This window comes from Platalea leucorodia, assembly GCF_965183815.1.
Source record: "Platalea leucorodia genome assembly, chromosome: 1".
Taxonomy (NCBI): Eukaryota; Metazoa; Chordata; class Aves; order Pelecaniformes; family Threskiornithidae; genus Platalea; species Platalea leucorodia.
Genome location: NC_138823.1, coordinates 123,896,278 through 123,921,919, shown reverse-complemented (window position 1 = coordinate 123,921,919; position 25,642 = coordinate 123,896,278). Strand labels below are relative to the sequence as shown.

General features: G+C 39.7%; 1 protein-coding gene across 4 annotated transcripts in view; it reads left to right on the top strand.

The window, feature by feature from the left end:
- The window catches only part of RBMS3 (RNA binding motif single stranded interacting protein 3), a gene marked incomplete at both ends in the record, with an annotated part of 445,352 nt that overhangs the window by 300,739 nt on the left and 118,971 nt on the right, over nucleotides 1-25,642 (top strand). For all 4 annotated transcript variants that reach the window (XM_082306039.1, XM_082306038.1, XM_082306037.1 and 1 more), the window contains one exon: nucleotides 7,008-7,087. In XM_082306039.1, the coding sequence (XP_082162165.1) occupies nucleotides 7,008-7,087 (80 nt within the window). The remainder of the gene's footprint in view (nucleotides 1-7,007; nucleotides 7,088-25,642) is intronic.

Below are 25,642 nucleotides of genomic sequence, written 5' to 3'. Positions count from 1 at the left end.
TCCAGAGAGGGACAGGTGGGGCAGGATCTCAGGACAAATATCAGTGGGACTCCATAGCATGAAAATGGATATGAAGCCCTTAAAGGTGAAGAGGGAGGAATAAGAAAAGTTAGGAGCCATCAGATAATTTCGCTGAGCAATTTTCATAATCCAAGCCTGAGGTACTGTGAGTTTAATTGAAGAACTCCTTGGGACATGAAAAAGGGGGCAAGGAGGCATTGAGATATACCTTGGGGAGTGACTTACTGATAGCACTGAATCAATGAAATAAAAATTGCATTTTATAGCTCCACAGTAAAATACCATTCAAGTATTATTTAAGTATCCTCCCTATGGAGATAGTAATATTAATAATACCATACATACGTGTACCACACTCAGCTGAAAAGCGGCGCAAGCGTTTTATAGGTCCTTTTAAATGATAAAGTGCAAAGAAAGAGTTAGAACCCACTAACTTTTTTATTTTGTTTGCTGTCTTGTAACTTAAAACGACCTTGCAAGATTCACCCCCTGAGCGACATTTTACAACGAAGTCATAAGCCTCTGAAAACAGAAATTTATGATGGAAATGCTGACAGTCAGACAGTCAAGTATTGCACTGCTGGCGGGCACCAGTATAATACTTAACCTGAGACTGTGAAGACAGTAGCATAAATCAGCCTGGGTCTAGGTGGAAATGACTGTGTGTTCATACTATTCTTTTCCAGTATCATGAGAAAATTTGTCCAACACAAACTGTCATAAAAGAATGTTATGATGTTGTTCCCAGCAAACGACCAAAGTTAAGAGATTCTCAATTAGCTGCTTCTGTCATCTCAGAGCAGAAGGATTTAGCGAGGACATACTTCCATCCCTTTGTGACAGAGCTGGGGGGTCTGTAGTGGGACATTTACCCATTTTGTTGTTGGGAGTTTGGGCTTCATCCTTGTCTTTTCCCTACCTTGTTCTTCTGGAAGACCTTTCAATGGGATGTTTTTCTCTGCCTCCATATGTTTCTTATTAAACTTATCTCCTGCTTGTCTGTGTTTTACATGTCTTAAATTTAGTCTTTGGAAACAGTGTTTGTCTCAGCAACTGAAAGGGAGCAACAGAAAATGGGAAACAAGATTTTGAGCCCCCACAGGATCATTATTCTATTTATAGAAGTTTTGCATGGATTTTAGTAGACATGGATGTGGTCTGGTTTCCACTGAGGCAAAATGCGAGTGCCAAGCCTTTAATTTGTATGTTCTTTTCCTCAAAGGAAGCTGTGCATCTTTCAGGGTTTTTCAGGATAACGTAGGTGTCATTTAGTTATATTGGATTTCTTCTGAAACAAAGAGGTTTCTCTATGGAAAGCACTGTAGCTCTGTGCAGAGGTACTCACTCAAGCAGCTCAAAACAGTCACCTTGGCATAATGGGTCGTGCTGCGAGGTGTAGTATGGACAATAAGGACAATATGGACAATATTGCCAGAGAATAGGAGCCTATCCCGGCCTCACTGGAGTGGTTTCTACAGATTTTGTATATTCATCTGAGATAGTAAACAACCTCCTGTTGCTCATGCAAACAGGACTGAACATGAAGAATATACAGGCAAGACACGTCGGGAAAACATACGATTTATGAGCGATGAGGAGAATTTGTCAAAATTTGTCTAGGCTGTAAATGACAAAGGGAACAGTTTTTCCAGCATAAAATGGATTCAAACCAAAAAGCACAAACATCTTGAAGCAATCTCCTACCAGATGAAAAGTTAGGGACATAAGATACCTAAGTCAGTTACAAGAGAGAAGAAAATTACAGGTTGCAGTCATATCAGGGTCTTAGAATGCCTGGAATGAAATTAGCAAAATAAATTAAAGAAATTAGTGAACATGTTGCCATAGAAGGCTGAAGAGCAGAACATAAGGAGGTGCTAAGAAACATCATACTTTTCAAAACTATCTTGTAGCTTTAGAGTATTTAAGACCTGAAGATAATTTTCCCTGACCTCTTTTATATCACAGGCAGTTAAGTACTCCCGGTTACCTAATATTGAGATAATACTTGTCTTTTACTAAAATACAACTTTCAGAAGTGATTTGAAGACATCAACCAGAAAAAAAAAGCCACCTCTTTTCTATCTAATGCAAGCCAGTGGATCATCTTCCTTGCAGTTAAATGTTTCTGCCTAATTTCTCTTTCAAATTTATCTGGTTCTTGTCACAACTCCATTGTGTATTCTAACTGTGGCCTCAGTTCTTTGGACTCCTCCGCTGTATAATATTGCTACTACCTACCTACTTCTATCTTTGCAAAATGCCTTAAATAGTAAAGAAACATTGCCCCCCACCATTTATTATTCCTGCTCCTATAAATATAAGAAAAGAACAATATTTATATGCTTATCATAACATAAATATGGTAGTAACAATTTAATCTTTAAATATTTACTCTGGATATGAAAAAATATAGTCCTGATTCTCATTTAGATTATTATTATTAAGTAAAGTGACTATAGGGTATATGTAATCCAAACCCACATTTTACCACTAACTAGTAATTACATGGTACTGAGTATTTCTCATGTAATAATTATGTAATCATCATGTTATTCCTTGTATATAAATTTTATTAAGTTGTTTCTCGACACTGCATCAATCTTTATAATAAGCATGTGTACGAGCTTTAGTTTAAAAAAAAAAAAATCCTTTTCCTTTTTTTTTTTTCCATGGTAAACATTCCCTATTACTTGTAACAACACATAATGACTACTTTGGAGCCACTATGGTCTATAGAGAGAGTAATATACATTTTTTAAATGATCTAAAATAAATACTTAACAGCAAGACATGAACATGAAATTATTTGGTTGTGATACTTGCTCAAGCACCCCCAATTTTGTTGTTCTTCTACTAATCATATTGAAAGATCTTAAATTTACGAACTATGGCTAGAAAAAAGAAATCATAAAAACAGTTTTCCTTTTCAGATTATTTTAAATTCACTTCCTTTCCAATTAGATAGAATACAGACAGTCTAGTTACTCGTATTGTATTTGGGAACTTTACAACTTAGTTTCCAGAACCTGGAGATATATAGACACAGGTGAAAATAAATTCCCATAGTTTTGTTAGTTTCTTTGTTTTAGATCATTATCTAAAATCATAGAATCATTTAGGTTGGAAAAGACCTTTAAGATCGTCAAGCCCAACCGTTAACCTGTCACTGCCAAGTCCACCACTAAACCATGTCCTTAAGTACCACGTCTACCCGTCTTTTAAACGTCTCCGGGGATGGAGACTCAACCACTTCCCTGGGCAGCCTGTTCCAGTGCCTGACTGCCCTTTCGGTGAAGAAGTTTTTCCTAATATCCAACCTAAACTTCCCCTGGCGCAGCTTGAGGCCGTTTCCTCTCATCCTATCACTCGTTACTAGGGAGAAGAGACCGACCCTCACCTCACTACAACCTCCTTTCAGGTAGTTGTAGGGAGCAATAAGGTCTCCCCTCAGCCTCCTCTTCTCCAGACCAAACAACCCCAGCTCCCTCAGCCGCTCCTCACAGGACTTGTGCTCCAGACCCTTCACCAGCTTCATTGCCCTTCTTTGAACACGTTCCAGCACCTCAATGTCTTTCTGGTAGTGAGGGACTCAAAAATGAACACAATATTCGAGGTGCGGCCTCACCAGTGCCGAGTACAGGGGGACGATCACTTCCCTAGTCCTGCTGGCCACACTATTTCTGATACCGTACCTTTAAAAATACCATAAGAATCTGGCCTATGGCTTTGATAATTTTTTTTCTGCAATGCATTTCCTGAATCAAAATAATACTCAGATGCATTATAGTTATCTCCAAATTGCATTTAAACATAAATTATTATCTGAGATCCTCTTAGGATCAGCACCAAAAACATACTGTTGAAGGGAATTTGAAAATGATACTTTGAATGATCTGATCAGAACCAAATTTCTATTACCGTGTGATGCTGATGTCCTCCCCTTTCCAGCAGGAGAGTTGAATATCTGTATCTTTCAGTAGAAGGTTTTGAAGCATCTAAGATCTTTATCTTTTCTCCAGAATATTATCATTTGCCACATTTTTGTTCTATCAGTTATGAAAAAAAAAAACAAAACACTAAAAAAATAGATTTAAGAGTGCTCTTCCCCCAAGTTTGCCTGTGCTCCAGTGACGTTCTTTTGTAGAAAACCTGTCCCCTGGAGGCTAACTTTTAACATGTAACATTCCTGTTAATGATATTTTTATTAAATACCGGTCTCAATCAATGTTTTGAAACATTTCTATCTTAGACAAGAAGAATAAATTCATGACAAAAAGCCATTTCCCCCGCGTTTCCAAACACATTCCATACAATGTATACAATCTATACAATTCTATTCTATACAATAGAATACATTCTATACAATAGAGGAGTGCCACAGCTTTTCGAAGAAAAAGTAGGTAGAATTTATTAGTGTGGACCTAAGAAAAGCATATTATTATTGGGCCTCTTCCCAAGTATGGCTAGTCTTTATGGCTAAAACAAGTAAGAAGAGAAAGAGGAATGTCTGAATCGATGGTGGTAGATGCCCCATCCTTGGAAACATTCAAGGCCAGGCTGGATGGGGCTCTGAGCAACCTGATCAAGTTGTAGATGTCCCTGCCTATTGCAGGGGGGATGGACTAGATGACCTTTAAAGGTCCCTTCCATCCCAAAGCATTCTATGATTCTATGATGTCTGCAGATAGGTTCAGCTTATGGGTAGGTGCTCACCATAGGAATTGCCACCCAAGTGGTTGCTGTTGATCAGAGTTTTAACTAAACTAAAACTGGGGTCCTGTGATGGTAAGTATCCGCCAGTTTTAGTAATATATCTGGTTGCTCTGCACCCCAAATTCTCAGTCAGTCAGTGAGCTAACCAGCCCGAAGAAGACAATTTGAAAGGGTTATTTCTAAAAAAAAACAGGTATTGCGGACAAGTGAAAATTAGAATTGCTACCTAGGTGGCCCTGGGATAGATGCAGGCCTGATTGGTTAGCAGCTGCCGGGCCCGCCTCGGCATGGCCGGGAGGAAGGTCTGGCCCACAGGCAGGCGTTGCAGAAAGCCCGCAGGGACTCAGGTAGGGGAGGCGAGGGATGGGTGCAGTTGTTACTCAGCAACACAGCTGAAGGGAACGTGTATAGACGGCTTTGTCTATTGTGCTGCCTTTTCAAACTGAGTCAATAATGCCAGCGTCGGTTTCAAGCGAAGCGTGTGCCAGATTACAGATAGCTAGCAATGGCATTTGAGAGCTGTTAATTGTGAAACTTGAGAAGAAAATGTGCACATTCTTTTTCAGAGTGCTATTCGAATGATGGCCTTTTTATCCCAGAACACTGTGGGTTTCACTTTTATTCTCTTCCCACATAAAATGCATGAAGTGCGCTGAGTCTCTTTCACTTGGCAGCTTATATATTGCATTCTTTGCAGGGACTGCTTTGGCTTGTTAAAATGTACCCCATGTATTAAAATGAAATTGTCACTGCTGTGTGGTGCAACATAACATGGTTTGACACTAAGCGCCTGCAGCTACAGAAAACAGACTTTTATTGCATTTATTCTTTCAGAGACAAGAGTCTCTAAAGGCTCAGTGCAGACATTCGCTTAGTTAAATCTGAATGAAGCCAAAGTGAACAATCTAAGTTGCTGTCTTTGTGCTTGTAGAAATGGCCCAGCCCACACGATATGCAGTGCTACAACCTGGAAGGAACAATTTTTAATGATTCCACCTGAAACAAATTGACAAAAGACTTTGACTTGCACAGAGAATTAATCAGGCAATCAGGATTTTTTTTTTAATTTCGTCTTTTTTTTTTTTTTTTTTTTTTTTTTCTGATGGCGGGGTGGTCCTTAAGACTCTGGCACATTTGTACCCCAGGAAACAAACTGCTGCTCTAAACTCTATGTGAGCCACGCAGAATGCATGTTACTCTTTCCCAAAACCACATGACAGGAAGGGTGGTGGAAAAATTCATTTTAAAAAGATCTAGACTGGTGAGAAGTAAGCAATATTTATGTCAGTGCAGTTATTTTGCAGAGAGTACCTGGGGGTAAGCACTGGTGTATTGAAGGAGCATTGAACATGGTTTTTAAACACATTTTTTTCTAAGAAAAACAAAAGCAGTATGATTTTTCTTTTTGCTTGCTTATTAGCTTTCCATTTCTCTCTTTCCTCTCTTCAAAGTTTCTATACCCACTCTGTAGCAAAGTCACCTGTTCTCTGGACTAGTGTGCAGTCGATTTACAAGACCTTAAAGAATGGTGAATTCCCAGATGGGGTATAACCATGCTTTGGGATTTGACTAGTAGCTTTGTATTCTTTACAGTTCCTTCAATAATATATGTACCAGTTCACTGATAATGCCTTAATGTCTCAATGCTTAAAGTTATCTTGAGGTCATGAGATGAGCAGTAAGGCATTTCATCTACCAGTATTACATGTAAATTACTGTCTTCATACAAAATTTGTCTTTATGTTGTAATAGGCATTGTCTTTGGTTTTGCTGTACAATCTGTCTTTGCAGGTTGTTTTTTTAACATTGTAATCCTTAATAATCGTTGCTTATTCCTCTGGGTTCTTATCCAAATCCTGGGGTTTTTTTTCATGCCATTTGAAGTTATTTTGGATGCACAAGGAATCTAGAAACCCGTCCTTTGCCTTTCTGAGCAGCACGTGAGAGCATAAAGAATGTCCTTGTTCAGGGTGATCCCCGGAGCCAAAAGGGGACTGTTCATTGACACTGCTGCGGCTCACACACAGCCGGGAGCGCAGCTGCAGGCTTTGAGGGTGGCAGGTCCTCCTTGCAAGTCACACCGTACCATAATGAGCTCAACCAGTTTCTCTGCAGAAATCAGCAAGAACAGCATTGAAGATTTCTCTCAGCATCTGTGCTTGTCCTTTTTTTTCTCCTTTTGCTTTTTGTTTTTGCTGACTGAGCACTTTCATAACAGTCTAGTAACACGTATTGCCTCTTCCCCCATCCCGCCCTCTTCTCTTTTCCAGAATGGAGTCTACAGAAAAATGTGAAGTAGTAATTCAGCATTTTAATGGCAAATATCTGAAAACCCCACCCGGTCTACCAGGTAAGTCTAGCCATAATTATGAAATTTAAAATTCACTGAAGAGCTTAGAATACAGAAATGCTGGAATTTATGTTGAGAGTGGCTTGTATTACTGGCCCTGCTAAGAAGGTGTACGGCTTTCCTGGTTGAAGCCTATCATTTATGACCCATAACAACTTCTTCCTTGCCCAAGCTAGATTAAAGCATCTCTGTTTGACAGTAGTAAATTCAAGTATGTATAAATATCATGTTGTCTTACTGCATTTTTTCCTTTTTAATGCATATATTATGTGTGTGGGTTTTTTCCAATTAGAGCAAAGGCCACACAAGTAAATGCCAGTGCTTTTCTAACAATGTAGGAATATAACTAGATTAGCAACTGCATTATAGGTTAAAAAATAGCCAGGATTTCATGTTGTAATAGCTTTGTATTCTTTACAGTATTACTAGTTAGTGTTACTAGGTTACTAGTGTTACTAACCGAGGATATTTCAAATATGAAATGATTTTATAGCATTTGTACTTGCCATAACTTAATGTAATCCTGCCATTTTCTGACGGTACCCATAGAATACATTCAGTGGTGTGCCCGTGCCCCATCAAAAGCCCAGTTCCAGCCAGTATCTTGCTTTTGAAATCTTCAGCTGTCATCTATGTGGTCATCAGCTGTGCAAAGTCTAGTGATCAGTTGCCTGATTCTTAGTGCTTGACAAGACCTCCCCGAGGCCACAAATCTGCAAAGATTTCTCCCTCAGATTGTTGAAAGAGCTACCTTCAATGAGCAGGAAATCCTTGCAAGAATTGTGTCCTAAGTTATTCTCTTTTTTTTTTTTTTTCTTTTTGATTTCCATTAAACTATTTCCTTTTTTGGGTAGTTTCATTAAGTTCCTCCTTATTCATTGCCTGGTTCTTTATGCAGAAGATGCACTAAATACTCTAATTAAAAGAGAGCCATCTGCACAGCTACTGTGTACAGTAATTAAATGCTGCAATGTACATATAAATTTTAGTCAGATCACCTTCATGAAAGAGTATAAAACTTTTAGTACAAGCTGGAAGACTCCATTTTATGGACTTCTTTTTCAAAAGTAGTCACAATTTTTCTCAACACCAGCTAATGAAGTACAGCACCAACTTTTTGAAGTACAACAGACTCGGGCTGCATAGAAGAATGGGCAAAGCAACATAGGCAGAGACCTTAAACCTTTGGCATGCCTTTCTGTATGCATACATTGAGTCCCAGTAGTAATCTGTTTAATATCATAGCAACACCCAATGGAAAGAGTGTGAATAGCAAGGAATCAGTAAGTGCAGCTTCATCATTATAACTCTGCATGCTCCATGGTCACATTCCCAGTTGTCTCAGAGAGGATACATCATTTGAGCCAGAAATAAAGCAGAATATTCTTACAGTGTCTGCTTGAGACAAAAAGGCTACATGGTAAAGAATGAAAGCTAGAAGTTGAAAATAATTTTCTTTTTTTTTTTTTTTTTTTTAATTTTTAAATTAGTCAGGAATATACTGGATATTCAACATGAGCAGTGTGGGACATCAAAATAGGAGTCTTGATAAGATAGCATGATTACTTATTTTTGTTCTAACAGATATACTAAAATTGTATTTTAATGGTTATAACTTCTGCTGCTTTCTCAATTAAAGGGCATGAATCAGCTCTTAGTTTCCTGAAGAAGGTGTACCTGTGGGAAAATTGTCTACTATGTTTCTCTTGCGATTGTTGTGATCAGATGGCATTTAGTTGCAAGGATGTGCTGGGAAGTGACTGTTTTAAAAGTTTCCATTTACCTGAGTACCATTCAGATGCAGATAACACATAATGCAGCTTGGGGCAAAGCCACTGAACCAGTAACTGGACTCACTCCACTGTGCAGTAGATATCTGTAAGATCCCACTTTGTCCTTCATTTTTGGAGGACAGATTTTGTAGCTCCAATCACAGATAATTAGAAATTATCATAGGGTATTTGATCTACATAAAAGAGAATATTTGTGCCTCGTTATTAGAGTAGGGCTCTCTTCAAGTCCATATTTAAAAGTTTTTTTGTATTCGTTCTCCTTCTTCTTAAGAAGCCAGAGGACAAACATGATCACTTGAGCAGTTGGGTCAATTCAAGTGGTACTAGCCACTCATATTCATTTACCTTTGATCCAGTGTGAAAAAACACTCAGTCCTAGTTTCTTCTTCTTGACGTAGTTTCCTGTTAGAGCTTCTACTCAGTTTATACATCTGTGCTATGAACCTGTATTTAAACCTCTCAGCAAAGATAGAAATGTCTTGCTTTATCCTTCTCCAGGCAGTTGCTTATATTCCTGCATGGAGAAGGAAGGAGAATCAAGTCTCCTAGTGTACTTGGAAAATCACAGTCAGAGTCTGAAAATTATCCTCCCACCATCTCAGTAATTGGCATAGAAAGAAAATCATCTCTAGTTATTGCTGTGACCTCTTTATGGATTTCAGTTAAAAGATGAGGAACTGGAGAACATTAGCGGAAGTATGCAACACTATCTGTTATTAACCTCTACTGCTCAAAGACATGATCTTACTGCAAGAGAAAATTAATCAATCCTTTTAGGGTTAAATGAAATTGATTTAGGATTTTCAGCTGGATTTCTTTCAGGTGTAGCAGTGAACTGGAAGGGGTTTACATTTTTGTCCACATCTCCTCTGATATTCTAGTTCAGGCTTGCCAGCTAATAGAAGGTTGCATGAGACCCATCAGGAAAGAAATCAGCCTGGCTGCAGGCCATTTTGTACTATGCTGGTTCCTGAGGCAGCGGGATTATGGACCAGACAAACCGTTTTGGCAGCTAGTTTCCATCCATGCTGTCTTCCCTAGTTGTGTTCCTTGAGATGTGATCCTGGTGACACGGTGGGCTGTATGTGTCTGGGAATACCATGTCTGCAGGATAAGATGTTCACGTATGGTGGGGGCAGTTGTGCCTGGTTACCAAGTCATGATGGAAGAAGGAGTGGAGTAGGTAGCTTTCATGTGATGCTGAACAGCCCATCAGAAAGACTGGGCACCATGGATCTGGCTTTCACAATGAATAAACCATGAACCATGACTTAGTTATATCCTCCCAAAGAGGCCTCTCAAACATTCATTTGGAATACAGAGCTCTTTCCCAACTAGTGTTTCCTTGGCAAATGAGACGTAGATGTAATTGGATGTATTTTTTTGTTGGAAATAAGATAGAAATTACAGGATAGTCACTGTTGTGTACCTGGATGTTTGAGCCCTGCCAGGAGTCACACATCAAAACTGACCCAGGCCAACAATACGGCAGGAAAGGGTAAAGCAGTGTTGCGTCTGCAAGGAAAGGAGGGCACACAAGGCACTCTGGAGGCTCTGTATTCTGTATGTTCCCCAGGCAAAAATATATCATTCCTTGTTTGTCTTTCTGACTTCAACTACTGTCTGTTGTCTCTTAAAAATTGTAGAGCTGAGCACTTGCAGCTCTAGACCACTCTGCTTCAACCCAGCAAAAATGTAAAGGTTATTTTCTGGCACTTGAAACATTTTACTGGTCAGATATGTAGTGCCTAGGTAAATTGAGCAGTATTGTGCCTATGTTAGTGAATTATTCTCGTTAAGGGTGCTTCTCTGTCCAACTCCTTGGCTTCATTCCATTCCAAAGGGAATTGCCCCACTGTCCTGCTTGCTCAACTAATAAGCATTTCATGATGTTCAGTCTTAGATATACGGTACAAAATAATTGGTTGTCCCATAAAAAATTAGTTAATATCTTTGCATTTCTTCCAGACTGAGAAAGTACAGTTGTCTCCAGAAATCTGCAAACTCTCAGTGCTTGGCAGGTTCCATGTGAACTTCATAAATATTCTGAGTAGCTTTGAGTGATTATTTTTTTAGTGGGGTTTTTTGTGTTTGTTTTTGTTTTCCCTTTATCAGCACTGCTTTTCTGAGATAAATAGACCAGGGCCTACTGGGTATATTTTCTTCCTATAGAGAGTGCACCCCATGTGAAACTAATTGTGTAGGCCCCGTATTGCCACTCTGAAAGAGAAGTCAGCAAATGAATGCATCAGACTACAGCGCTGTACGTCTTCATCAAAATGTGAAGGTCACTATTAATGATGAAGGTAGCTCACCCTCAGTCTTTCAGTGCTGCATCTCTTTATGTTGGTGAATAGGGGACTTTTTATGTAATCCTGCTAATCTATCACATTTTGCAATCACTGAATTCAAGTAAAAATTCCTAGCTTTTCTGTCAGTAACAAATTGATTTCTCTTCGGATGGGCAAGCTTAGGGTACGAGAGTTTTCATTCAGCTCCCAGTATCCTTGGATGTCTTTTAAAAACTTAATTTTCTCTTTTTCAATAAATGCAAAGACTTAACGAGTTCTTACTTTTCTCTCTAGAATTTCACAGGAACATGCCTCAATTGCAGTAATTATCCTCTGCTGTTACATCCATTATGCTCCCTCACAGCATTTTCTAGTTATTATAGTACTTCCTAAATTTCGTTTGCTTTGTAAATACTTTTGGTTGTCAGAGGACATTGGGCCAATTTCTGTCTCAGGGAAAAATTCAAGGTAGTGAGACACGAGTGCTACAATGCGTGGTCAAGAATCTTCCTCTTTCACAGTAGCTCTGTGTGGCTGTTATTGCCAGGTTACAAATATCTGACAAAAAGAAAGGAGAAGGAAGTACTGTTCTTGTGTAGGTTAAGAACCCCACAAGTAAAAGAGACTGTGGCATTTGGGGACTGACTTTTACTAGAGCAGAAACTCTTAAATAGAAAGAAATTATCTGCAGCAATCCAGATGTATTTGCAAATAACTCATATTTTGATTTAATCATTATTTGCCACGCATTTTTCTCTTGAAAAGGGCCCTAGCACTGCATTTTTACAGACTCATTTCACCAGAATGAATGGATATTTTCTGCCTCTCTCCTTAGTTTAAATATTTCTCTTAGGTCATCTCTTAGATTCTCCAACTATGGAGAGTAAATTCAAATACTTAATCTTTGCTTCGGAGAAGTAGACTTAGAACATGGAATAATGTATTTAGAGTGTTTTCTAGGAGATTGTGGCTAAAATGGCAGTGAGAAAACAGTATTCAAGTTGAGGCTTAACTGTGCAATGGATAGCAGCACCATTTTACACTGGTTTTCTTTCTCTCTTAGTGGATGAACAAATGATATCTTGTCATTAGTGATGCTGTAAATTGTTTTGCTGAATGAATGAACTTCAAATGTTTTGTTTCATAACTTTTTAGCCCCTTTCTCTTAGTTTGGTGCTTTATCTTTTTATTTCATTGTCTCTTCATTTGTATGCACAAAACACTGAAAAACTCTTCCAAAACTATATTCTTGGGGAGTTTACCTCGCTTTGTCAAGGTAAGTAATACATTACTATAAATATCCGTGTCTTTCTGTCTCACTTCCCATATCTATGTATATATATCTGACATTTTAAACAAGACAAAACAGCAGCCAAAGGTAGAAACTAGATATTGCTTTATAGTTAGCTTAAAACATCTGTTGAGTGCTACAGAGAACTTAAACAGAATCAAGGACATTCTGCTAGGTTTGGTAGTGGTAATATTTGGTGGAGCTAGTTTAAAAAGGGGTTTTTCTTTTACGTATTGTTATCCTCAGAAATGATCTTCATTCAAACAACCCAGATTTCCTCACTTGTATCCTCAGTTCCTTTAACGTATATGATGTTAATGTTATCTGAATCTTTTATATTGTCTACCTTCTAAGAATTCAGTTTTGTAAATATTTTCATTGTTATCTGCTGACTGCAGTACATAAATCCTTCCCTACTGTATCAGAAAATACGATCCATGTAAAGACCTTTGTAAAAAATAACTGTTTAACAAATTTTCTATTTCTTTATCCTGTTTCCAATTCCTGGCTGTCGCTTTTTATGGAACCGCTGTTATCTTTTGCTTTCTGTGCTCCACGAATTCACGTGCTCAGCTCATTCTTAGCAGAAATTTTTTACATCTCAAACCTTCTAAACATCCTTTTAACTTCTGTCAGTTCCCAGCCTCCATCTTTGACAGACAGTTAAAATCTTTAATTCCTTCTGTTACTGTCCTGCCTGAGTCCTGGTGGTGACCATGAGGCCACTGTAACTCCTCCTGCTTTGGACCGCGGGTGCTTCCCGCATCCTCAGCAGTGTGCGGGCAGCAGTCTCCAGCTCAGGTCTCTCTGCCAAACTGCTCAGTGCAGAACGGGCTCTGTGGACCCGTTGCCTGGGTCGTGTTGGATGTTAGGAGGTGCCTCGGTGGTATACGCAGCTGTCAGAAGAGAGTGTCCCTAGGGAAACAGAGTTGCATTCTTTGGACATCACAAAATGGTTAAGATCACATAGACTTTGCAGGAGAAGGCCATAAAGATTGATTTTCTAACCAAGAAACTACAGGATGGATACTGAATTATTAGAAAATACAAAACCTTTTGCTTCAAAAGCAGTTCCCAGGTTATGTCTCTGTGGCTTTGTTTTGTGGCTGATGCAGGTTTCTGTGCTGCGGGCAGCCTTGTCAGAGCTGCATGTTCTGCTCTCGCTTTTGGAGCTGTGGCTGTCACACACCACCAGCAGAGGCTCCTGGCTTTGCCCCCCTTCTCGTATTCAGCCAAGTATTGCTTGTAGTTAATCCAGCCTGCACCGACTCTTCAGCCATAGATCTCCAATAGGTTGTGATTTCAACTGAAATCAAGTCTGACTTTAAAGAGTCAGACGATACTTGTGTTGCTTCCTGGCATTCTTGAGAATTTCTAATGTGAAGTGTGTCCTTTTTGATCACCGAGCAATACAGGTTTCTCCATCTTTAGCTCCTTTTTTATTTTCTCCAGAATTATGTTTATGTAACCTTCAATTGTCCTTGCTGTGCTGACATTTGTGTAGGCGCTTCTGGTTTCATAGCACACATTCCATGTCTTGCTGCAAAGATCCATTCCAAATTTCCTAGATTTCTTGGAATTTGAAGATTGTTTATTCTTTAAAGATAAGGGATACTTTCTAGGAAAAAAGAATTTCCCCTGTCTACTGAAGACTTGATCTCATTTCCATTTAGCTCAAACAAAGACTCCCTTTAACTAGCAGGATACAGAATGAGATGTTTACCCAGTAAACCCCAATAGCTGATATGCACTTATTTCTTGGAGGAACATGAGTTGGGTTAATTTGTATTTCAGATATTAGGATGTGTGTATCAGTGCTAAATCACATAGTTTGGGCTCTTCGGGGAATTTGTGTGAGAGAAGACAGAGTGCTGACATTGTCTAAGGCCTGCTTTTCCAGAAATAGATAATGATGGGAAATGGTCTCAAAGATCTGAGGTGCTAAATATTTATGTCTGTTTTATTTGAGCTTGTACTGTTCTGTAAGTTCTTAGGAAAAGAACCATATCTTTTTGTATTCTAAATAACAGTATTATGAAATACTGACTTTTGTAATCTGGCTTTATAATTAATGAGAAATTCTTTCACAGATTTTTTTATTATTTTGTAACTGGAAGTAATAAAAAACACATAAGATCAGTTTGTTTGTGGTATTGCAGTAATTCAGGTTGTGATGTATAAAACAGCATTACTGCAGTTTGGATTAAGATCTTACACTTGGTTTGTAAGATTGAAGTTAGAGAACAATATGGCATATAAATGAGAAAAGATCTTGTTTCCTTGTTTCTTTCTGTCGCAGTATCACCTGTCATATCTTTCCTAAGATTTCCAGAAGTCTGCAGCATAAATGGAGAATTGCATTCCTTTCTCATTCGTAATATCTAGGGGTAATGAACTGTGTCACAGTTTATCTAAACTAATTTTAATATATACATTTTTTTCTTTTAACTCAAAGTGCATTTTTGCTTTGAAGAGTGACTTTGTAAATCTTCTAATTCAACAAATCCATTCCCTTTGTATGCAAAGGCAGATGTATTTGCTTATGAACAAAAAAGCCTCTTCTGTATGTGACTGCTGCATAGCCAGCACAGCTGAGAGCATGTGCACTGAATTCTGTCGTGCCTCATACATCAGCAGGCGAAGCGTCGACAAGTTTCTGGTCCAGGGACAGTGCGGTTCCTTGGATGCGCTTGTAAAATCCAAGACGAGACAGACAAGTTGCGCAGGTGTTATGGCAGGCAAAATTTATGAGCCAGAAAGATTCACAGCTTGAATTTCAGATTGCTCAGGTCTAAAGGGCTGGCAATTTAAAACAAAGCAAAACAAACAAATAAAAACATGCAGATCAGAGCATGAAACAATGTGGAACATTGTAAAGTCATTTGTACATCATTCAGATTTCGGGCAGGAATTCTGCTTTTGCATCAACTGTGGCCAGCAGTGGCACAACTCCTCCTGTTTCTTCCTCTCCTGCATTTCTTTATTAGTCCCTTCAGGACACTTTAAATGATGGAGTACATCTGCTTTGCAGGCCCTACTGCTGCAGTATGGTGTTGTCACACCTGAGCCAGATAGTTTAAAACTCATTTAAAAAGCTAACTTGAGCAAGGGTATCAATCTAGCTGAGCACAGACTAACCACTTGAGTTCATGGTGCGTTATGCTCAATAATATCCAGCAAGCGGTTTACATGGTCTTTTTTTTTTTTTAACTAAAGGGAATTGTTTCCCTTTCAGCTCTTTCATAGAAAAATTCTTCCTTTCCTCCTCCTTCCTCCCTCCCTCCCTCACACTTTTCCGTTTGCTTTCACATTAAACATTTTTAAATTCAAAGTATAGAGAGGTTTAAGTCAGAAGTTTCAGTCTGAACCTTTGCCCCATAAATTCGAGCTAGCCTGAACAAAAATGTTTTATTGAAGCTTAACAATGTACAAATAGATACTTTTTGACACACTCCTTTGGACATCCATATTTCAGCCAGAAGTGGAGGCCTCTGGAACTGGCCTTTTCAGATATCCCAATAAAATTGGAGCATTGATTTTTCACACGTTTTGGAACGCCGCTGTAAATCAGTAAGTGTCCAGGTGACGTGCGCCTGGTCTGTGCTGCCTGCAGGGCTCAACGGGGACACGGCAGCTGCTGCCTTTGAGCACGCTTGGGTGGCAGACAGCCTTACGGTGGGTTTGCTCCATCAGGGCTGGTATGGAGGGTTTTCTTCAAGTGCATTTTTACTGGCAGAGCTTGTGAAGAATTAGGTGGCTTGAAAGAGAGGATATGTATCTGAACTTCTGAGTGCTCTTGTGAACAGAAGTCAGCCTGCAGGTGCGCGGTGTGTCCTTAAGCATTTTGGGAGAAATTTGGTGCGGGTGCTTTTAGGAAGGACTGTGTAGCAAGGAAGGGAGTGTAATGAGAGAGGGAAGGCGCATATAATGAGAAAGGAGTATACGGGGCCTGTCCTCCCTTCCTGCTCTTGCCCTTCTGCCACTTTTTTTCCCTCCCTCCCTCCAAAAGTAAACCTTTCCCTGCCACCAGAGGAGCATTGAGAGCTCTTCTGCGAGGCTCCTCCCTGAGAGCGTGAAGTGGCATGAAGTGTCTGAAGTAGTGTGTGAAGATCTTTCCCTTTGTGATTCATCCAGGCAAAATAAGATGAGCGATATCACAACAGCAGTTTCCATATGTTTTGAATACCAGGAGCCTCTTGCGTAATTGAAGTCTCTCTCTCCCCATTCTCCTTCTCAAATGGTACTGCATAACAGAGAAAAAGCAATTCAGCCTGAAAGCACTGGGAAAGCAGGACGCTAACATTTTATTTGATTTTTTTTTTTTGTCACAACAACAATGTCATTATGCTGGTCAGCAGTCCTTAGCAGCTGTAAAAGCCCCATTTCTTGGCCATTTCTGTTAGTCTTTCTTGTTTGAATGGCAGCATTTGATCACAAGATCATAGAGAGGTCTTTCCCACCAAGTTCAATCACAAGAACTTGAAAGAGGGGCAAAATAGCCTACATTTTACTAGGACTGCCTTAGTATCTATGATGTGTCTCCAATTTACCTTCTACAGTGTAAGAGACATCAAGAGGGAGGGGAAAGGTGCTGGATGTCTGATTCTACATTTATCCTTTTTTTAAAGCTCATTAAAACAGCATTTTATATGTAGCATTTCACCCACCACCCTGTATATAATCCTTCAGTATATTCCAGGATTGCTGCTGTTCAGCAAAGAAAAAGAAAACGAAAAATGAGAGAAGAGGGGGAAGGAGTAATTTAACTTTTTGATTGCACAGATATGGTATGAGAAAATACTTTTCAAAGGCCAAGTTTTACAAGCCTTACTTCACATAAGACTTTCCATTTCAAAAAATGCAAATTTCAAGTAAAAAAAAAAAAACTAACAAAAAAAGTTCCAATTGTCATGGGTGGCTCTTCAGTTACAGTATTACATTACTGAATACAATCAGCATCTTCCTCAATTAGATTACTGATTACACTGTGAATTCACTGTTTCTGAGCCTTTTTTTCCTCTGGCTTTTCCCTTTCCCTTTCCCTTTCCCTTTCCCCTTTTCATTTCCTTTCTTCCTTTCCCCTCTTCCCCTCTTCCCCTCTTCCCCACTTCCCCTTCCATTCCCCTCCTTCTCTCCCCCCCTACTTCAGTAAATACCAGAACTTTGTGATTGAGTGTAAAGTTTTGTAGTTCAGAACTGTCACTATAAAGTTTTGAAGTATATATTCAAATTAAGAAAATATGACCCAGCAGCCTACTGTCTGTATTGTTGTCTGGATTTCCCCCTCCAAGCTCACCCACTATAACAGTACCATGAGTGAGCACCTGCCCTCCAAAGCACTCTCCTTCAAGAAATTCTCCATCAGCTGAGTTTTACATTACAGTGTAATGAATGCCTCAGCATTTGGGATTTTCAAAAGAAGCCTGGTAGCATAGGAGTAAATGCATTGTGAGAGTCTGTCTTTCACTGATGCAGGAGTTGATGTCATTGGTTATTTTCATCTCTTAATTTATCATATTTCAGGCTAGCCCCAAGGGTGGCTCTAACAGAAACCAGGGAAAAGTGAGCTGGATTCTCTAGAAGCAGAGAGTATTCTCCCTGTGCATGAGCGGCAGCGCTAAGAAACTTGCCTTTGCCTTAGGAGGCTGTGATTCCAGCAGGCATGGTGTGTGGTGGATGCAAGTTTAAGTTAAGCAGTTTTTCCTTTTCTGTAGGAGTTATCTGTGTTTCAGCATACCGCATATAATGTACGAAAGAATAGTCATTAAAAATCCTAAGTGCAGTTTTTTGTGATTGAGGTGTTGGTAGGCAGTTTGTCATTTATGTAAGTGTATGTTTTCTCTGCCTGTAGTTTCAACCAAATACACTCCTTTTGTGCATCTCATGACCGAGGTCACTGGTTTTAGCATTGGGTACTAGGCATTTCATCCAAAGTGGGATTTAATTTCAGTACTAAGAAGATAAAAGATGTAGATGGGACAGTAATAGTTCAATATGGAAAATAGTGAAGATATTGGAGTGTGTCTAAGTTTAAAATTGAAGTTTTTTTCCCAAGATGTTGCTTGTTTGCTGGCTTTGGAAAAGTAAAAAATGTTCAGCACCCCTAAAAATGTACATAATGAGAGGACTGCCTCAGGGTTCTTCTTTTCTGACCATTTTGTGTGATCTTTGATTCCAGAAGGTATTTCTGGACGTCAGAGTAGTAACATACAGGAGGCTTATTTTGTAAGTAGGCTTCATGCTACTCCTCCGGTATCTGTTGCTAATTTAACATCCTTGGCATTTTTTTAAGCGGTTTGAGTGAGAGGTACGTCAGTTCCATTAAATTGCATGGATACTTAGGTATTGAAGTCTTTTAGGCTTAATTGAAACTATCGACCATTAATCAACATTAATATAACCAAGTGTATGAAAATTAATAGATGGAGCCAGACTGTCAGACCTGGGAAATAAAACTGTTTCTTTATCCAACAAAAGTGACTTGGAAGCTGAAAGCTTCTATTTGTCACACAAGAAAGATCAGCTCAGGATCAGGAAAAAGATCCACCCTTCCTTTAAGCTGAGAATTTCAAAAAGATGCTAATTACATTGATTTTGATAGTGGGTTTTGTTCAGCAGATGTTTTTCTCCTAGGAAATACATGAGGACCACCAACGTACTTCAAACAGACCCCCAAAAAAGAGCAGTTGCCACATAATGGTTTTCAGTCACCACTGGCGGGTCTGAATCAATGGCTAATTTGTTATCTCATTACCATTTCTCATGCATCAGATCCTGTACCTAGCAGTGAACATGAAAACCTTTCCGCCTGATTGCTGCACATCTTCTAATAACAAACACAAACTTAATTCTATTTATTTTCATGTTTCTAACCTTCTGCAGGGGAGGAGCAATACAGGCAGAGACTAGCGGTAACTGCTGTGCAAAATTGCCATTGTAATCTAGCCCTTTTTCAGGAACACAATGAATCCCAAGCAGTCCAGTCTCAATCTGAACCATGTAATAGAGCCCTAAGAAGCCATCGTGAAAGGCTTTAGCCAGCAAAAGTGCATTTAATAAAAGTAAATGTGGCTGTCAGAACTTACAAACGCTAGTTAAGAAATCCAAATAACGCAGATATCTAACACAGCTGACGGATTCCAGCTGTGAGTCTATGGTTTATGTACACCATCTAAGGGGGACGTGGCAGAGGAAGATCGGTCAGGGGAAGAGATGACGCCAGGTTAGTTAGGAAGTCAGTCCTTCCACCAGACCCATGAGCAGACAGATCTTTTTTAGGTACCACAGCGGAAACTCCGCAGTGCATGCTTTCTGTGAGAGATCTGCAGCTGTTAGAAATACTGTAGATTTGCTCTTTGTTTTAATCCTCATTTTGTTACTTTTTTAGTATTTCTTAACCGGCTACTTTCTTGGTAAGAACAAGCTTAACCTGCACAAGCAACTACTTGAGGAACAACTGACTGCATCTCACTTCCTTGCTGCTGAGCACTTTCAAAGAGTATCTTGATTAATAAAATGGCTGTCCGTCACTCTTTCGCGTTCCCAGCAGGCTTAGTGCAGTGTTTCTTCCCTGCAGCTAGCGTTGCCTTGCTGTCACCGTCTCTTTTATGCCAGCATTTCAAAAATTTCCTCCATGGGTTTTGAGCAGCCTCAGCTGCACTGAACTTCTTGTAAATACAGTCCTGCATCTGCATGTCCTGTGCCTGCAGCACTGGATCAGACGCCGTCTGCATCTTGTCACTTATCCGCTCCTGAAGGAAGGGTTTTGCCGGCTGATGACACGGCACAGATTCCTCCACTCATGGTAGGCAGACTGGGTGCCAATGGCTTGGACCTAGAGCCGACTCGCTGCTGTCCTTTTCTCAATGCAGAGTCAGAATTGCTTAATGTTTTACGTTGTGACAGATTAGACAGGAGAAACCTTCTGTCGTCTGATAACCCCGTTTGATAACAAGTTTGTATCATTGGAGCTAAATCCGTATGACAGCTACTCGTCTTGCTTTGTCTGTTTTGCTTGGGCTTTTTGAGCTCTGATATGTGTGAAAGATGTTGACTGAATATGCCTTGCATTGTTGATTTTTTTAGATGAAGATACAGCCTACCAATCTGGGAAAACTTGAGTTGTGGTCCCACCTGTCATGCCAGAATTGTTGGCAAGCCCATTTTTCATCAAAGCTGATTCTTATAGGATTGTGTGTGTGTGTGTATAAATATATACATATATATATATATGTTTGGGTTTTTTTTCCCCCTGAAATGTCATTGATGACCTTGATTGAGAAGGGTTTCTTAGCACATACTTAAATAACCCTTACTCAAATTTTAAGAACATGCTTGATTTTTGTCCTGAACAGCAGTGGTCACCCAAGTCTGAACCTTCTGTTTAAAAAGTAAGAGAGCAGCTGAGTGAGAGAGCAAAGTTCATTTTCTAACATCTGCCGAGGTTTTGAAGGATGGTTTTGAATGTTTTTCTTAAAGACAAATGAAAGTTAATCATTTAGGATAGATCAAAATCAATTTATCTGAATTGTTTGAACAAGCTAAGAACTCCTCTGAATCACCAAATTTATAGAGGCATATTGACGTCCAGTTACATTAAAAAACAGTTCTGTTCTTTCATACTTTGGATGCTTTGGACATTTTTGTTCAATATGCATCTCTTCCCATTCCATTCAATGCCCCTAATGCTTGAGCATCTCACGAATTAACTCACAGGGTAATGTACTGAGCAATCTTTGGCCATTCTTTGTGACAGGGAAGGTGACACCAAAGAAGGGAAGATTTGCTTGATATCATGTAGGAAGTTTGGAGTGCTAAGTTAATAAAAGACTTTTGGAGAGCTAAGTACTTTTGGAGTGCTAAGTATAATAAAAATAATTAATGCATAGCTTTTCCATATACTTTCTCACTAGCAGATCTCAAAGAAATCTGGGTTTTAATCCTACATCTTAGTTCAAGCTCATTAACTCTTCTTAAAGTCAGATTGTGTTTGTTTTGATGGTTTTGATGGGGTTTATTTTGGTTTTAGAGATTATAAATGTGTTTTCCTAGGTAATGCTTTTTAAGAAATTCAGTTTCCTGATATTTTACCATTGTGTGCCGATTTTTGAGACCATTGCTGCCTGCATCTTCCATCTGGATACTGCTTTTAATTTGTTGGCATGTGCTTTTGTGCTGAAATACCTGCCTCTTGGAATTAGATCTCAGCTGAGCTGGATGGGGAATTGAGCCATGAATGTTAACATTCACATGCATCAGTTCATTTTTACGGGCTTCTGCAACTGAGCTTAGCTCTTAGAAAAGAACTTGTGTTCCTTTCAAAGAGGATATCCTCTTGCTCTTGTGGCACTTTCAAGGTCTGTCCCTAATAGCTGCCAAAACCAAAATAACAATTCCTTAGGTATTTCCTGTTTTCTCATGTTAAGAACTCTAAAGCATCTATCAACTTAAAACAGTTCCTCCTCTTCTGTGCTAGCTTTTAAAAGTTGCGTCAGTCTTAAAAACAGCCAGTTCTCAGCACATTCCCTTGCATTTGACATCCTGATAGATTTTTCTTTTGCTATTTTGTCTTCAATTTCATTGTTTTTTCTGCATGTTGAAATTTTTTCACTGCTTGTTGCCTGTTTGGAACTCTCAAAGCTCTATTCCAGACAAAAAGACAGTCTTTAAGATGCTGAGTCTCCTCCTTTGCCGAAATTAGAAACACGCTTAAGGCTTTTGTTAGATCCTGGTTTTAATTTCCTGGTTAAAAGACTTCCCCTCCTTTTTTTCTAATGCCTTCCCTCCCCCTCCCCTTATTTGCCTTAAAATTGGTTGCTCATTTCCATGCGCAGTGAGATGACAGTTCTGAGAATGTCTCTGGGCTTGTGAGCTCACAGGAAGAGGATGCTGGGGAATAGGCACTTAACGGCATCATCACTGCTTTCCCATGGCTCTTATTGCCTGGTTGAGAGAGAAGATTCTAATCTACTCTATTTATATTCTTTGTTATGATTATTGGTTTTTTCATTGTATAAAAAATAAAAAGGGCCAAGTATGGAGTCTCTGTGGACCAGATTGTAAGTAGTATAATTTTAACAGCCCACAGAAGACATTTTTCCTCCTGAGACTCTTTCTGATTGTCAGAGTCCAATACTCCCTGACCAAGTTCCTTCAGATATTTCACATGAGAAAGGTTCAGTGTTTTAATACAAGATTTACTTATTTAAAGGTATTTGACATTATGTGGAATTGTGGTTTAGAAGAGCAATACAGTAATATGCTGAAACTACAACACAAGCATGATACAGCAACTGTTATATACAGTGGCATCACAACAGAAATGCTCTTCCCAGGGCCGGTCTCTATATGCTTCACCATCATGACACTGAGCATTCCCAGTCGCTGGTAAGGAATACGTGGCTTGAAGCCAGCTCAAACCTATTGCTCTTTCCCAAGTTTGTTGTATTAGTTGTCCTGTTTTTATACTTTATGTGGACCTGAGGCTTATAGACACTTTGTCCATGCTGGTCTGGCCAGCTCAGGAGGACATTCACACATTTTGGATTAACTCAGGGAGGTCCATTTACACAAACTGGTGATCCACTCAACTGATAGTGCTGTTCATCTAAAACAAGAGCCACTTTACGGTGCCCTTTGTGTTGAGCTCAGTTCAGCTTTCTTTACAAGGCTGTGGTCAACCCCTGCGTTCTTCCGTGAGCTTCATGAGCACATACCTCACCAGTGCCTGTCTGCTCTGAGCCTTCTTCCAAGGAGGAGGAAGTGTTGGCCAGTGATTTTCTACCCCAATCTCAGACCAGTGGTAGCGATCACTGGTGTTGCACAGTGAGCTTAATGCATTCATCACATGAACGACCAGCCCTCTTGCCTGGGCACAGTGAGGGTGAGAACATAGACCTATAGGGAATGCCAGTGGGCTCACCTCCATGGGTTCAACTCTGTGGCTTTGCTCCATGGGGTTCACCCAATCATCATTTACACAAGCAGTGGTGATGACTTATGTGCCAAAGATGTCGTCCCAGATGTCCTGCTTCTTAATCCAAGCAGAATGATTCAGTCCATGGTTCAGTGAAGTGCCTCTTGGGCACGCCACCCAAAGGACAGCAGCCTCTGCTTGTCTGGGTCCTGCTTGCTCCAGGTCTCCTTCAAAAGACTGCTCCAATGGCCATTATGATGGTGGCCCATGCACATGGCCATCAAAGTGGCCTCTTGATATCATGAGCCACCTCACTGCCTTACTTCCTGGGCCCCTTAGAAACAGAGACCGCTGCTGCTGGCCCACAACTCACTGACCTTCTCATCCCTGTAGCGCCAAGGAGACTTGGCATCTGCCAGTCCTGACCTACAGGCTGTGGTCTATCCAACGTGCCTGAGGCAGCAGGAGGGTTTAATGTTTTAATACCAAATTTACATATTTGAAGGTATTTGATGTTATGTGGGATTTTGATTTAGAAGAGTGATATAGCAGTATATGGAAATCACAACACCAGCATGATACAGCAATTCTAATACACAATTGTAATACTGAATCACAATACAAACCCGATTCCCAGCACCAGTGTCTATATGCTCCACCCTCACAAAGAGCGAGGTTTTGTCCTAATTAGAGAGGTCCCATACATGGACTGAATAAAAAGTAATCTGGAAATCTTTAGATTGCCTGCATAGAGAGGCATTCTTACTATTTGTTTCCTAATAGTTTGCATTCTGCTGCTTAATTTGTGAGAATGAACGTTGTATTTTTTTTCCATCTTAAGTCACGGCTCTTATTTTAGCCAATACTTCTGAAGCACAAATCTTGTGCTTCACTAAAATCAAGTCCTGAAAGTTGCCAGGGGAAGGGGAGAGCCTGCATAACGCTGGGAGTTATTTGGAGATTCAGAGTCGAGGACTCTAGGGTAATTGTGCGTGACATTTCAGATCTGAGATCTGTCTGCATCAGGAAGGGGGACAGCTCACTTGAAACATTTCCCAGGATCAAGGCTTTTTCTGGCTCCGTCAGGAATTTCAGGTTTAAGTGGCAATTCAGTCAGATGTATCTTGTGCCATCAGCATGTGGATGCCAGCTCAGCTGTGCAGGGACAGGGTGGCTTCATGGGCGCTGATGGGAAGTTACACCAGGATGTAAGGCTGCATGTGGTTAATATAGTATAAAATACTATTGCTGTTGATTTTCTAGGCATTATGACTGAAGTGAGGCGAAAGCAAAGCCACTGCAGTTAATTTTCAATTTTCCATGCTAAAAAAAGGGAGGGAGGGAGCTGCCTAGATAAGATGTGAATAATGCAAACCATGTATACATGAAGCTTATCCTAACCTTTGATATACTTGTAAACAATTTCTGTAGAGAGCAGGGGCAGCTTCTAAAAAGGAGCAGCCAAAATGTGGAGAGCAGTGGGCATTGTGCATCCCATTTTCTGTGCCATGGTGCTGGAGCCAGGGGTGTCTGATGAAATCTCGTAATGAAACATTTGAATGCTTTGAGCAGTTGAACACAGTTCAGCAAAGCAGAGCTGAACTAATGTGGACTGTCTGTTTGCCAGTAAACAGATAATTGAATTTTCATGAAACTAAAATATACTTTGGTAAAGTCCACCATGAAAATGTGTTCTGCTTGTGGATCCTGTATATAGGGGATCAAGATATTGGGGGGAGGGAGTCTATCAGATATAGAGTTTGAGGTTAAATCATTATAAAAATAATACAGTTTCCACATGTTATGCAATTTAGATGTTTTTACCCAGAAGGTTTTTCATTGCTGCTGCTGTTATCGGTAGTGATCTGTTCATAGATGGATTAGAGTCAGGGAACATTATTAGGCCACAAAAAGTTCTTTTGTTTTTGCAGAACAACCTTGCAGCTGTATCATTCATACGTGGTTAGTTTGCATTTCTTGGCTACCAGCCATTCTAAATGGTAAAGAGCATAGTACTGGACAATGTGAGGTTTTTGTGTTGTGTTTTTGTTTTGGTTTGGTTCTTTTTTAAAGGCAAATCAAAGAATCCTTCTGATTCATGTTCTTTCTCACGAGGCTATCATTTCAAAGGCTCGGCATGCAAGTTATGTCATCATAACCTCCTCTGTTCTTCTTTACTTGCTTCACGAGCAATTTTCTCATGGAGGAGAGGCTGGATATTCTCAAGAACATTCTTACTCTTCGAAAATAATAAAAATTTTCTGA